At 47.2% G+C, this 13,759-nt stretch overlaps 1 protein-coding gene across 1 annotated transcript in view; it reads left to right on the top strand.

The window, feature by feature from the left end:
• Nucleotides 1-13,759, top strand: part of LOC142312957 (uncharacterized) — a 210,455-nt gene that overhangs the window by 100,488 nt on the left and 96,208 nt on the right. The window contains 1 exon segment of the mRNA XM_075351946.1: nt 2,685-4,209. Coding sequence (XP_075208061.1) covers nt 2,685-4,209 — 1,525 coding nt within the window.

The following is a 13,759-nucleotide window of genomic DNA, read 5'->3' on the forward strand; positions in this document are numbered from 1 at the left end:
GGTAGAGAGCAGCCTCTAGAACGACACATGAGTTAGGAACGCAAGACTGGTACTAGGACACAAATAGCAGAAGTGTAATGGGACCTGAGAAAGAGCAACACACTAAACCCGGGGTCAGACAGGGGACTAGTGCGATCCTCGCATGACACTCGGCTCACGCTGGCAGCACAGCGGGAGCCGAGTGTCACTGCGACTGAGGTCCGATCTTGCGATCGGATCTCAGCTGTGGAGGTCGGGCCGGCTCTGAGGAGGGGCTGGCAAGTGCTGTGGAGGGGAGGGAGGGATTTTCTCTCCCTCTCTCCTCCGTAGCCGGCTATTGCCATTCTCGCTCTGCACTCGCAGAACACCGGTGTACCGTGAGTGCAGTGCGATTTTTCTCTCGCCCCGTAGACTTAAATGGGTGCAAGAGAAACCAGGAACGCATTACAGTCGCAGCATTGTTTTCTCGGTCCGATTAGGGCTCAGAAAAGAATCACTCATGGGTGCTGACACATAGGCTAATATTCGTCCGAGTGGAATGCGATGTTTTATCGCATTGCACGCGCATTGATTTTCATGCCGTGTGTCTTAGGCCTAAGTAGTAGGCAATACTACTCAGGCGCCGCTTCAAGGGGGAGGCGATCTTAAATACCTTTCAGGGTGAGCTGACCTCTAGGAACACTTCCAGGTAATAAGATACCTGGCCCTTTAAAAAAAAAAAATGGGCAGGGCCGTATGCACCCTCTGAATACTCCCAAATGGCTTGCGTGTGGCCTGGAAGTGGTATGAGGCCGCGGCAGAGCTCGGAACAGGCGCGGAGCACATGGAGGCGGGAGAGGAGAAGGGGCCGCGCTGGGATCGGGCACTGAGCACATAGAACCAGGAGGCAAGTGAGTGGAAGGGCGCTCGTTCTGGAGACCAGGAGCGTGCGGGGATGCTGCGCTGGGACCGAGCGCTACACAAAGCCGAAAAAAACCTCATAGAGTGACTTCACTTTGGAATATATAACCCTCAGTTAATTAATCTATAAGAGTCGTGACTCTTTTGACTCGTCATGAAATTTCCAGATATTAGCATGCAGTAGATATTGGAGAATGAAAATTGCAAATCTGCCTTTTTATTACCCAATACATAGTTCGCAGATTGTGATCCAGGAGACATGCACACCATAAATTCAGTGGGTTCTTCTCACTACAGCAAAGCAAAATACAGGTATGCTAAATGTAGTTTGGGCACACTGCAAGACTTGGAAGTGAGGGGTGAGATATGACTTTGGGAGAGCGTAATTTGCTGTATTGGTTTATAGAATCCATGTTGTGACGCGCCTCAGGGATTTGGGGTATTCTGTCTTGGGCCTGGTATCCGTGGAAGTGTTGCCCGGTTCGGTGACCCTAGGGGTCACTTTAAAGAACGGTATTTGCAGAGAGATATAATAAAGTGTTTTTCGTGACACCACTTGCGGTATGCGGCTGTAGGGGAGAAGCCGCCACTGCAAAGTCTCTCACCGCTGGGGTGGTGTTATTGGCAGCTTGGATGTTGTGGCCCTCCGCAAGTAGGGATAGGCCCCAGGGGGTGAATGATGGTGTTTGTATCATGTACGTCGGTGTTACTGGAGTGCAGGAAGAAGTTAGACAACACAAGGGGCTGCAGTTTAACTGATGCTTTACTCACGGGAACGGAGCTGCAACCCGATGGAGTTCGATTTCCACCAATTGGTCCCCTTAGTTCCAGTGCCGGTTTGGTGACCTGGTGGGCTTTACTTCCATGCACCCGTCAGTAGTTGGTGGGTCCCCGTGGCCTGAGGCATCTTGGGGTCCTCTCCTGGTAGTCTTTCAGTCTTGGCCAGTATGGCAGGCAGCTTGAACCTCTGTTGGGTCGGACCTCTGTCCCCGCTCTCAGGTTCCCTCTTTGCTGCTGTGCCCCGAACACTAAGGTCGGTAAGGTCCTTGATGATCCCCTCACTGGGCAGATTTATCAGGTGAGCCTGAAGCGTCGTCCTGAATTAGAACCCTGCACCCCGCTGGAGCTTATGGTCCCGCGAGTACTTCACCTTACTCTCCCAGCAACCACACACCTTGTGCCTGTCAGGTCACTAGCACACTTTCCTGTCAGTACCTTTTACATCCGTCTCCTTCCACCTCCACTCACTGACTACTTGACCCCTCCTCCTGCCGAGTTGCTGACTAGTGGACAGGATCGGTCCCACCCCTAGGTGGCCATCAATTGGGTCCAACCCTAGCCTGTCACCCAGTCTGGGGGTGGGAGGGGGGGAAGCATGGGCCTGTGTGTTTGAGTGTTGTGTTGTGGTGTTACCGACACTGGTCTTCTAGGTCCCTGGGGTGAGTACTGTAGCTATGACTAGATGCAATACCCTGTAGCACCTGATGGCTCTGGGGCGCTACAGTTGCTTTTCAAGAGCCTCGGAGACACTTGGAGAAATCCACTGATTTTTCCATTGACAGATGATGAACTTGAGTGGGGATTGTTTTTTGCAAGCTGAGTGGAAGTTTTTAGTGGTTTCAAAAACAAATTCAACACCACACTCTACTGTTTCATCCTATGAGATCTTCTATTAGACTGAACTCTCATTGTCTTGGGGAATTCAATTTTGCTACATACAATGTCCATAGAAAGGGAAAGTTAAGTTAAATATACATTTTAAGGGTATTTTGTTTAAAAATAATAATTGTTTTTATTTTTGGCAGATGACGGTGACAGGAGATCAGAAGGACAACTTACATCTTCAGTTTATAAATCAAATGACCTTGAGATCACAAAGGATACAATTGAAGTGAATGCCATTTCTTCAGATATCCCATCATACCTTCATAGCAAAGATCTATTATCTGATCCTATGAAATTGGTCCTCTCTTCTGATTCATTACAGACTACTAAGAAAAATAGAAGTCACAAAAGAGCCTTTAAAAAACAAACTGCTCTTAATGCAAAGAAGTCAATTTCACATTCAGAATATGGAAATAGTTTTCCCCTAGAAACATCTTTTGTTAAACATCAAAAAAATCACATCGAGGAGAAGAGATTTTCTTGTTCCAAGTGTGGGAGATATTTTAACAAGAAATCATATCTTGTTAGTCACCTAAAAACTCACACAAGGGAGAAGCCCTATTTATGTTCAGAATGTGGGAAATGTTTTGTTCAGAAATTGCATTTTGTTAGACACCAGAGCAGTCACACACAAATTCAAAGCAATAAAAGGGATAAGGCATATTTATGTTCAGAATGCGGAAAATATTTTAACTGGAAATCAGAACTGGTTAGTCACCAAAGATCTCACACAGGGGAGAAGCCTTTTTTATGTTTAGAATGTGGGAAATGTTTTGTACGTAAATCAAATCTTGATATACACAAGAGAACTCACACAGGAGAGAAGCCTTTTTCATGTTCAGAATGTGGGAAAAATTTTGTACGTAAATCAAATTTTGTTGAACACCAGAAAGTTCACACAGGTGAGAAGCCTTTTTCATGTTCCGAATGTGAGAAATGTTTTAAACATAAATTACATCTTCTTGAACACCAGAAAATTCACACAGGGGAGAAACCTTTTTCATGTTCAGAATGTGGGAAATATTTTATTCGTAAATCAAATCTTGTTGAACATCAGAGAATTCACACAGGGGAGAAGCCTTTTTCATGTTCAGAATGTGGGAAATGTTATGGCCAGAAATCAGCTCTTCTTGCACACAAGAAAAGTCACACAGGGGAGAAGCCTTTTTCATGTTTAGAATGTGGGAAATGTTATGGACAGAAATCAGTTCTTCTTGCACACAAGAAAAGTCACACAGGGGAGAAGCCTTTTTCATGTTCAGAATGTGGGAAATGTTTTGCATATAAATCACATCTTGTTGAACACCAGAAAATTCACACAGGGGAGAAGCCTTTTTCATGTTCAGAATGTGGCAAATGTTTTGCATCTAAATCACGTCTTGTTGGACACCACAAAATTCACACAGGTGAGAAGCCTTTTTCATGTTCAGAGTGTGGCAAATGTTTTGCATATAATTCACGTCTTGTTGAACACCACAAAATTCACACAGGTGAGAAGCCTTTTTAATGTTCCGAATGTGAGAAATGTTTTGCATATAGATCACATCTTGTTGACCATCAGATTATGCACACATGGGAGAAGTCTTTTTCATGTTCAGAATGAGGCAAACATTTTATTCAGAAATCGGATTTTATTATACACCAGAGAGTTCACACAAAGGAGAAGCCATACTGATACCTAGATTTTGAAATCTGAATTATAGAAAACAATTATATTTTCTTTACCATCAAAAATAATGCACGTGGGGAGAAATTATATATTTTTACAGATTCTACAAAAAAAAACCAGACTAATGTATAATTAAATGAGAAAGGTAAATTAGTTTAGTACTTACAGTCAGGGCTGTGGAGTCGAAGTTGGTAAAAAATGAACCGACTCTGACTCCTAAAATATATAATAAATTGGGTACAGCGGTTCAATGCAGTATGTGATGAATATTTTTTCATAAGAATTTTTTGGAAAGTTATGAAATCTCCTATAAATGTCTGTTCTATTCCTGATCAAAGAATCTAGGCTTTAGTTGAGATGAATCTGTGCAGCACTTCAGCTATATGATATAAGTAGTGATTTTACCATTTTTTACAGTAAATTTATCACAAACAAGAGTCACATACAGTTGAAACCAAAAATTTACATACACTATCTAAAAAGACACATGCATGTTTTCCTCAATATCTGACATGAATGCAGAATAAACCTTTTTCGTTTTAGGTCAATTAGGAACCAAAATTGTTTCTCTTTGCCAAATGCCAGAATAATGAGAGAAAGAAAATGTTTTAAGGCATTTTTTTTTCTTACTTTCTGCAAAGTCAAAAGTTTACATACACTGAGTACTGTGAGAGATTACAAGCTATTATGTATTGTATAGAAACCATCTTGTCTTATAACTGAATGATGTCATAGGGCTCAGCTAACACTGATGGGCTGGGAAGTTTCACATTTCTATACACCTGCGGTCTTAGTGGTGCATAGTAATTTGTTTGCTTGGGATACTATATAAACTGGTAACATGATGTAATAAAGCAGAAACTTTCCGTACACCATACTAGGCTGTGCTGTATTTATTTTCCAAGCACGTGTAAACAAATCTTATTAAGTTCAGTTTATAATATGCTCTTAACATTGATTATTCTAACAAAGAGAAGCTAGAAGAGATAGAGACACGCACCACTGCCCCCACTTCTGTAGGGTGGGGGATAGGCATAGAATCATAGACTATTAGAGTTGGAATGGACCTCCTGGGTCATCTAGTCCAACCCCCTGCTCAAAGCAGGATTCACTAAATCATCCCAGATTGATGTCCATCCAACCTCTTTTTAAAGACTTCCATTAAAGGAGAACTCACAACCTCTCGTGGCAGCCTGTTCCACTCATTGATCACCCTCACTGTCAAAAAGTTTTTTCTAATATCTAATCTGTGTCTCCTCCCCATCAGTTTCATCCCGTTGCTTCTAGTCTTTCCTTGTGAAAATGAGAATAAAACTGATCCCTCTACAGTGTTACAGCCTTTAAGATATTTGTAGAAAGCTATTAAGTCTCCTCTCAGTCTTCTCTTTTGCAAGCTAAACAATCCTAAATCCTGTAACTGTTCTTCATAGGACATGGTTTGCAGTCCAGTCACCATTCTGGTTACTCTTCTCTGAACTTGCTCCAGTTTGTTGATGTCTTTTTTAAAATGTGGTGCCCAGAACTGGACACAGTATTCCAAATGAGGTCTGACTAAAGAGGAGTAAAGGGGGAAAATGATTTCACGTGATCTAGACTGTATGCTTCTGTTAATACATCCTAGAATGGTGTTTGCCTTTGTTGCTGCTGCGTCAGACTGTTGACTCATGTTCAGTCTGTGATCTATTAGTATACCTAAGTCTTTTTCACACATGCTTTTGGATAGCTCTATTCCTCCCATGCTGTATATGCTCTTTTCATTATTCTTGCCAAGATATATGACTTTGCATTTCTCCCTGTTAAAACCATTATATTAGTTACTGCCCATTGTTCCAGCTTGTTTAAATCTTGTTGAATCCGCTCTCTCTCTTCTCTAGTATTAGCTATTCCTCCTAACTTTGTGTCATCAGCAAATTTAATCAGTTTACCCTTAATACTTTCATCTAAATTATTGATAAAAAATGTTGAACAAAACGGGGCCCAGGACAGAGCCCTGTGGTACCCCACTTGAAACAGTCTTCCAACTGGATGTGTAGCCATTTATGACCACTCTTTGACTCCGATCACTAAGCCAGTTACAAATCCATCTAACAGTTGCCTTGTCCATTCCACACTTGGTCATTTTTTCAATAAGGATTGTATGAGATACTTTGTCAAATGCTTTACTGAAGTCAAGATATACGATATCTACTGCATTTCCCTGATCCACCCAGTCAGTGATTTTGTCATAGGAGGAAATTAAGTTAGTCTGACATGACTTATTAGTTACAAACCCATGCTGGCTCTGGTTAATCACTTCATTCTCATCCAGGTACTTGCATAAATGTTGTTTAATAATTTGTTCAAAGATCTTTTCTGGTATGGAAATCAGGCTCACAGGCCTGTAGTTCCCTGGGTCCACCTTCTTCCCCTTTTTGAAGATAGGGACAACATTTGCTCTTCTCCAGTCTTCTGGAACTTCTCCTGTTCTCCAAGAATTTTCAAAAATTATGAAGAGTGGTTCTAATATTTCCTCTGCTAACTCCTTCAGTACTCTGGGGTGTAATTCATCTGGACCTGGGGACTTGAATTCATTAATGTTAGCTAAGTATTCCCTCACTATCTCTTTGTTTATTGATGGCCTGTATTCTTCTAATCCTACAATAGAATGGTGAAGATCAGTTGATTTTACTTTTTCAGAGAAAACAGATGCAAAATAACAATTTAAGAGTTCGGCCTTCTCAACATCATTTTTTACAACTTCACCATTCTCATCCTGTAAAATTCCTATAACATCTTTGACTTTTATTTTATTTTTGACATAACTCCAAAATCCTTTGTTATTGCTTTTGACATGTCTTGCAAGCCTTATTTTATTATCAGCTTTGGCTAATCTGATGTGTGCCCTGCAGGTTTTGCAGACTGTGTTATATTCTTCTTTAGATATGCCTCCCTCTTTCCATTTAATAAACATTTCTTTCTTCCTTTCTTTGTCGCTCCATTGGGTGACCCAGACAATTGGGTGTATAGCTACTGCCTCCGGAGGCCACACAAAGTATTACACTTTAAAAAGTGTAACCCCTCCCCTCTGCCTATACACCCCCCCCCCCCCCGTGCATCACGGGCTCCTCAGTTTTTATGCTTTGTGTTGAAGGAGGCACACATTCACTCATGCTCCCATTTTAGTCAGCAGCAGCTGCTGATTGTATCGGATGGAAGAAAAGAGGGCCCCTAACAGGGCCCCCGGCATGCTCCCTTCTCACCCCACTAAGTCGGCGGTGTTGTTAAGGTTGAGGTACCCATTGCGGGTACACAGGCTGGAGCCACATGCCGTTTTCCTTCCCCATCCCTTAGGGGCTCTGGGAGAAGTGGAATCCTATCCGGTCATCCAGGCACTGGGACCGGGCTCCCTCCGCAGCCCCTTTGGGATTCTGACGGACAGGAGACTGAGTATCATCAGGGACAGGGCCCTGCATCTACAGGTACTCTGTGTCCCCTTGGGGACGGTGCATGGAGCACTTTGGCCTCAGACGCTGCAGCGACTGCGGTGTTGGTATGAGACCGGGACTACCGCGCCGACCGCGCCTGCTTGCCGGCCGCGTTTTTAACTTTAGTCCCCGGCTTTTGCGGCCTAGTGCCTTAAACTCCCGCCCCCGGGCCTGCCAGTCAGGGGAAAGGGCGGGACGGTCGGTCTGACGCCGACAGTGAGGGCTGGAGCACACTTGGCTGTCCTCCTCCCCCCTCACTATTCACTCTGGGGCACCAGATTCCCGCACTTTTGTAGTTACGCCCACGGCTCCCTCCTCCCCTGTGAACGCCGACAGCCATGTTTTAAGCACATTCTGCCGGTGGAGGACTTCTGGCTGCAGCTCTGGGAGACCCGAGGCAGGGAATCTGGTGGCCACACACCGCTTGAGCGGTCGGTAAGCCACACCGGTCACCCGGTGCTGGTCCCCCTAGAGTGCCGAACTGTATATATATATATTATATTTGTATACATTTTCTCGGTTCGGCTGTACTGTTAGCTTGTGGCTATATATCCCTCTGTGATCATTCTCCTGGGAGACAACAGCATGTCGTTCACAAGGAGCAAGGGTGCCAAGACACAGGGTTATTTTGCAACCTGTACCTCTTGTGCGGCTATGCTACCTGCAGGTTCCACCTACCCTCACTGTGAGCAATGCTCGGGCCCTGTGGCACTCGCTCAGCCGGAGCCTGGGGCACTGGTGGGACCCTCGGCCCAGGTAGAACCGCCGGCTACCCCTGTACAGGTGGCAGGGACAGAGTTTGCAGTTTTAGCTGAGAAACTCTCTGAGTCTCTTTCACAATCCATGGCTCAGTCTATGGACAAATGGTCTGCTAAGATACTAGAAGTCTTGCAGTCCAGACCGGCCCTTACACAGGCCCCGGGAACTGCGGGATCGCCCCCAGGCCCCTCTCGGTCTGCGACGAAGCGTGCTCCTGGGGTGGCCTCTAGTTATTACGTGGAGGACTCCGGCACGGACCGCAGTCCCAGACCGGCTAAGCGGGCTCGCTTAGAATCTTCCCCGACTTCATCACGCTGTTCGGGGTCTCAGCTTGAGGACTCTCTAGAGGATGAGGCGGAGGTCGCAGCCCAGGACTCTGACCCTGACGTTGCTCTCAATCTTGATACACCTGAAGGGGACGCCATAGTAAATGACCTTATAGCGTCCATCAACCAGGTGCTAGATCTTTCTCCCCCAACTCCACCTATAGAGGAGTCTGCCTCACAGCAGGAGAAGCACCAGTTTAGGTTTCCCAAACGTACTCGGAGTGCTTTCTTCGATCACTCTAACTTCAGAGATGCTGTCCAGAAGCACAGGGCTTTCCCGGACAAGCGCTTTACTAAACGCCTTAATGACACACATTACCCCTTCCCCCCTGACGTAGTTAAGGGTTGGGCTCAATGTCCCAAGGTGGATCCTCCAGTCTCTAGACTGGCGGCTAGATCCGTAGTAGCAGTGGCTGACGGTTCATCACTCAAGGATGCCACGGACAGGCAGATAGAGCTCCTAATGAAATCCATCTATGAAGCCATAGGCGCGTCCTTTGCCCCAGCCTTTGCAGCAGTGTGGGCACTCCAGGCTATCTCAGCTTGTCTGTCTGAGATTAATGCGGTCACCCGTACCTCTGCTCCGCAAGTGGCGTCTTTGACTTCTCAGGCGTCGGTATTTTCATCCTACGCCATGAATGCTGTCCTGGACTCGGCTAGCCGTACAGCGGTAGCATCCGCCAATTCGGTGGCAGTCCGCAGGGCCATGTGGCTACGCGAATGGAAGGCAGACTCTGCTTCCAAGAAGTTCTTGACCGGTTTGCCTTTTTCTGGCGACCGATTGTTTGGCGAGCAATTGGATGAAATTATTAAGCAATCCAAGGGAAAGGACTCGTCCTTACCCCAGCCCAAACCAAAGAGACCTCAGCAACGAAAAATTCAAGCGAGGTTTCGGTCCTTTCGGCCCTCAGCCAGATCCCAATCCTCCTCGTCCAACAGGCCACAGAAGAGCCAGAGAAACTCTTCTGCATTGCGGTCTAAGTCACGTCCTCCAAAGACCGCCGGAGGCACCGTCTCCAAGGTGGCCTCCTCATGACTTTCGGCCTCCCCAAACCGCATCCTCGGTCGGTGGCAGGCTCTCCCGCTTTTGCGACGCCTGGTGGCCACATGTCCAAGACCGATGGGTGAGGGACATTCTGTCTCACGGTTACAGGATAGAGTTCAGCTCTCGTCCTCCGACTCGTTTTTTCAGAACATCTCCGCCCCCCGAGCGAACCGTTGCACTTTTTCAGGCGGTGGACACTCTGAAGACAGAAGGAGTTGTGATCCCCGTTCCCCTTCAGGAACGTGGTCGCGGTTTTTACTCCAACCTGTTCGTGGTGCCAAAAAAGGACGGTTCATTCCGTCCCGTTTTGGACCTCAAATTGCTCAACAGACATGTGAGAACCAGGCGGTTTCGCATGGAATCCCTCCGCTCTGTCATCGCTTCGATGTCCCAAGGAGACTTCCTAGCATCAATCGACATCAGGGATGCCTATCTCCATGTGCCGATCGCTCCAGAGCATCAACGCTTCCTGCGTTTCGCCATTGGGGACGAACACCTTCAGTTTGTGGCACTGCCTTTCGGCCTGGCGACAGCCCCACGGGTCTTCACCAAGGTCATGGCATCCGTTGTGGCAGTCCTACACTCTCAGGGCCACTCGGTGATCCCGTACTTAGACGATCTCCTAGTCAAGGCACCCTCCCGGGTGGCATGTCAACACAGTCTGACCGTTGCTCTGGAGACTCTCCAGAGGTTCGGGTGGATCATCAATTTCCCAAAGTCAAAATTGACTCCGACCCAATCACTGACTTACCTCGGGATGGAGTTTCATACTCTCTCAGCGATAGTCAAGCTACCGCTGGACAAACAGCGTTCGCTGCAAACAGGGGTGCAATCTTTCCTTCAGGCCCAGTCACACCCCTTGAGGCGCCTCATGCACTTCCTGGGGAAGATGGTGGCAGCAATGGAGGCAGTTCCCTTTGCGCGGTTTCATCTGCGTCCACTCCAATGGGACATTCTCCGCAAATGGGACAAGAGGTCGACGTCCTTAGACAGGAACGTCTCTCTTTCTCTGGCAGCCAAGACCTCTCTTCAGTGGTGGCTTCTTCCCACTTCTCTGTCGAAGGGAAAATCTTTCCTGCCCCCATCCTGGGCTGTGGTCACGACGGACGCGAGTCTGTCAGGGTGGGGAGCGGTTTTTCTCCACGCTCAGGGAACCTGGACTCCGACAGAGTCCTCCCTTCAGATCAATGTTCTGGAGATAAGGGCAGTGTATCTAGCCCTAAAGGCGTTCCATCGGTGGCTGGAGGGCAGGCAGATCCGCATACAGTCGGACAACGTCACGGCGGTCGCGTACATCAACCACCAGGGTGGCACTCGCAGTCGTCAAGCCTTCCGAGAAGTTCGGCGGATTCTGCTGTGGGCGGAGGCCACAGCCTCCACCATCTCCGCGGTTCACATCCCGGGCGTAGAAAACTGGGAAGCAGACTTTCTCAGTCGCCAGGGCATGGACGCAGGGGAATGGTCTCTTCACCCGGACGTGTTTCAAGAGATCTGTTGCCGCTGGGGAACGCCGGACGTCGATCTCATGGCGTCTCGGCACAACAACAAAGTCCCGGCATTCATGGCACGGTCTCAGGATCACAGAGCTCTGGCGGCGGACGCCTTAGTTCAGGATTGGTCGCAGTTTCGACTGCCTTATGTATTCCCTCCTCTGGCAATGCTGCCCAGAGTGTTGCGCAAGATCAGGTCCGACTGCCGCTGCGCCATCCTCGTCGCTCCAGACTGGCCGAGGAGGTCGTGGTACCCGGACCTGTGGCACCTCACGGTGGGTCAACCGTGGGCGCTCCCAGACCGACCAGACTTGCTGTCTCAAGGGCCATTTTTCCATCTGAATTCTGCGACCCTCAACCTGACTGTGTGGCCATTGAGTCCTGGCTCCTAGCGTCCTCAGGGTTATCTCAAGAGGTCATTGCCACTATGAGACAGGCCAGGAAACCAACGTCAGCCAAGATCTATCACAGGGCTTGGAGGATCTTCTTAGCCTGGTGCTCTGATAAGGGGTTTACCCCCTGGCCGTTTGCCTTACCCACTTTTCTTTCCTTCCTTCAATCCGGAATGGACAAGGGTTTGTCTCTCGGCTCTCTCAAGGGACAAGTATCGGCGCTTTCCGTGTTTTTTCAAAAGCGCCTAGCCAGGCTTCCGCAGGTCCGCACGTTCCTGCAGGGAGTTTGCCACATAGTCCCACCTTACAAGCGTCCGCTGGAACCCTGGGATCTCAACAGGGTTCTACGGGCTCTTCAGAAACCACCTTTTGAGCCGCTGCGGGATGTCTCTCTATCACGTCTTTCGCAGAAGGTGGCATTTCTAGTGGCAGTTACATCACTCCGAAGAGTGTCAGAGCTTGCAGCGCTGTCATGCAAAGCCCCCTTCCTGGTATTTCACCAGGATAAAGTGGTTCTGCGTCCGGTCCCGGACTTTCTCCCTAAGGTGGTGTCCCCTTTTCATCTCAATCAGGATATCTCCTTACCTTCATTTTGCCCTCATCCAATTCACCAATGTGAAAAGGATTTGCATTTGTTAGATCTAGTGAGAGCACTCCGGATCTACGTGTCTCGCACGGCGCCACTGCGCCGTTCTGATGCGCTCTTTGTCCTTGTCGCTGGCCAGCGTAAGGGGTCGCAGGCTTCCAAGTCAACCTTGGCTCGGTGGATCAAGGAACCGATTCTTGAAGCCTACCGTTCTTCTGGGCTTCCGATTCCTTCAGGGCTGAAAGCCCATTCTACCAGAGCCGTGGGTGCGTCCTGGGCATTGCGGCACCGGGCGACGGCTCAGCAGGTGTGTCAGGCAGCTACCTGGTCTAGTCTGCACACTTTCACGAAACACTATCAAGTGCATACCTATGCTTCGGCGGATGCCAGTCTAGGTAGGCGAGTCCTTCAGGCGGCGGTTGCCCACCTGTAAGAGGAGGGCCGTTGTCGGCTCTTTTTATCGGGGTATTCTTTTACCCACCCGGGGACTGCTTTTGGACGTCCCAATTGTCTGGGTCTCCCAATGGAGCGACAAAGAAGAAGGGAATTTTGTTTACTTACCGTAAATTCCTTTTCTTCTAGCTCCTATTGGGAGACCCAGCACCCGCCCCTGTTCCCTTCGGGCTGTTTGTTCTTTTGTGTACACATGTTGTTCATGTTGAATTGTTCTTTTGGTTCATGGTTTTCAGTTCTCCGAACATCCTTCGGATTGAATTTACCTTAGACCAATTTATAAGTTTCCTCCTTCCTGCTTTTGCACCAAAACTGAGGAGCCCGTGATGCACGGGGGGGTGTATAGGCAGAGGGGAGGGGTTACACTTTTTAAAGTGTAATACTTTGTGTGGCCTCCGGAGGCAGTAGCTATACACCCAATTGTCTGGGTCTCCCAATAGGAGCTAGAAGAAAAGGAATTTACGGTAAGTAAACAAAATTCCCTTCTTTTAGCATCTGTTTTAAGTTCTGTGTTCATCCAACCTGATTTCCTTAAATGTTTCTTATTCTTCCCTCTTTTAGGGATTGTTAACGATTACGTTTTGAGAATCTCATTTTTCAAGATGTCCCATCCTTCTTGGACATTTCTGTCCTTAACCCCTTCAGCCCCAAGCCTATTTTGACCCTAAAGACCAGGCCATTTTTTGCAATTTTGACCAGTGTCACGTTATGAGGTTAACGCTTCAACGGATCCCGGTGATTCTGAGATTGTTTTCTCATGTCATATTGGGCTTCATGTTAGTGGTAAATTTAGGCCAATATTTTTTGCGTTTCTTTGTGAAAAAAATGGAAATTTCGCGAAAATTTTGTAATTTTCAAACTTTTAATTTTTATGCTCTAAAACCAACGAGATATATGACACAAAATAATTAATAAATAACATTTCCCACATGTCTACTTTACATCAGAACAATTTTGGGGGAAAAAAAAAAATTAAGGAAGTTATAGGGGTTCAAAGTTTATGAGCAATTTCTCATTTTTACAACAAAATT

The sequence above is a fragment of the Anomaloglossus baeobatrachus genome, chromosome 5 (genome assembly GCF_048569485.1).
Source record: "Anomaloglossus baeobatrachus isolate aAnoBae1 chromosome 5, aAnoBae1.hap1, whole genome shotgun sequence".
NCBI classification, from domain to species: domain Eukaryota; kingdom Metazoa; phylum Chordata; class Amphibia; order Anura; family Aromobatidae; genus Anomaloglossus; species Anomaloglossus baeobatrachus.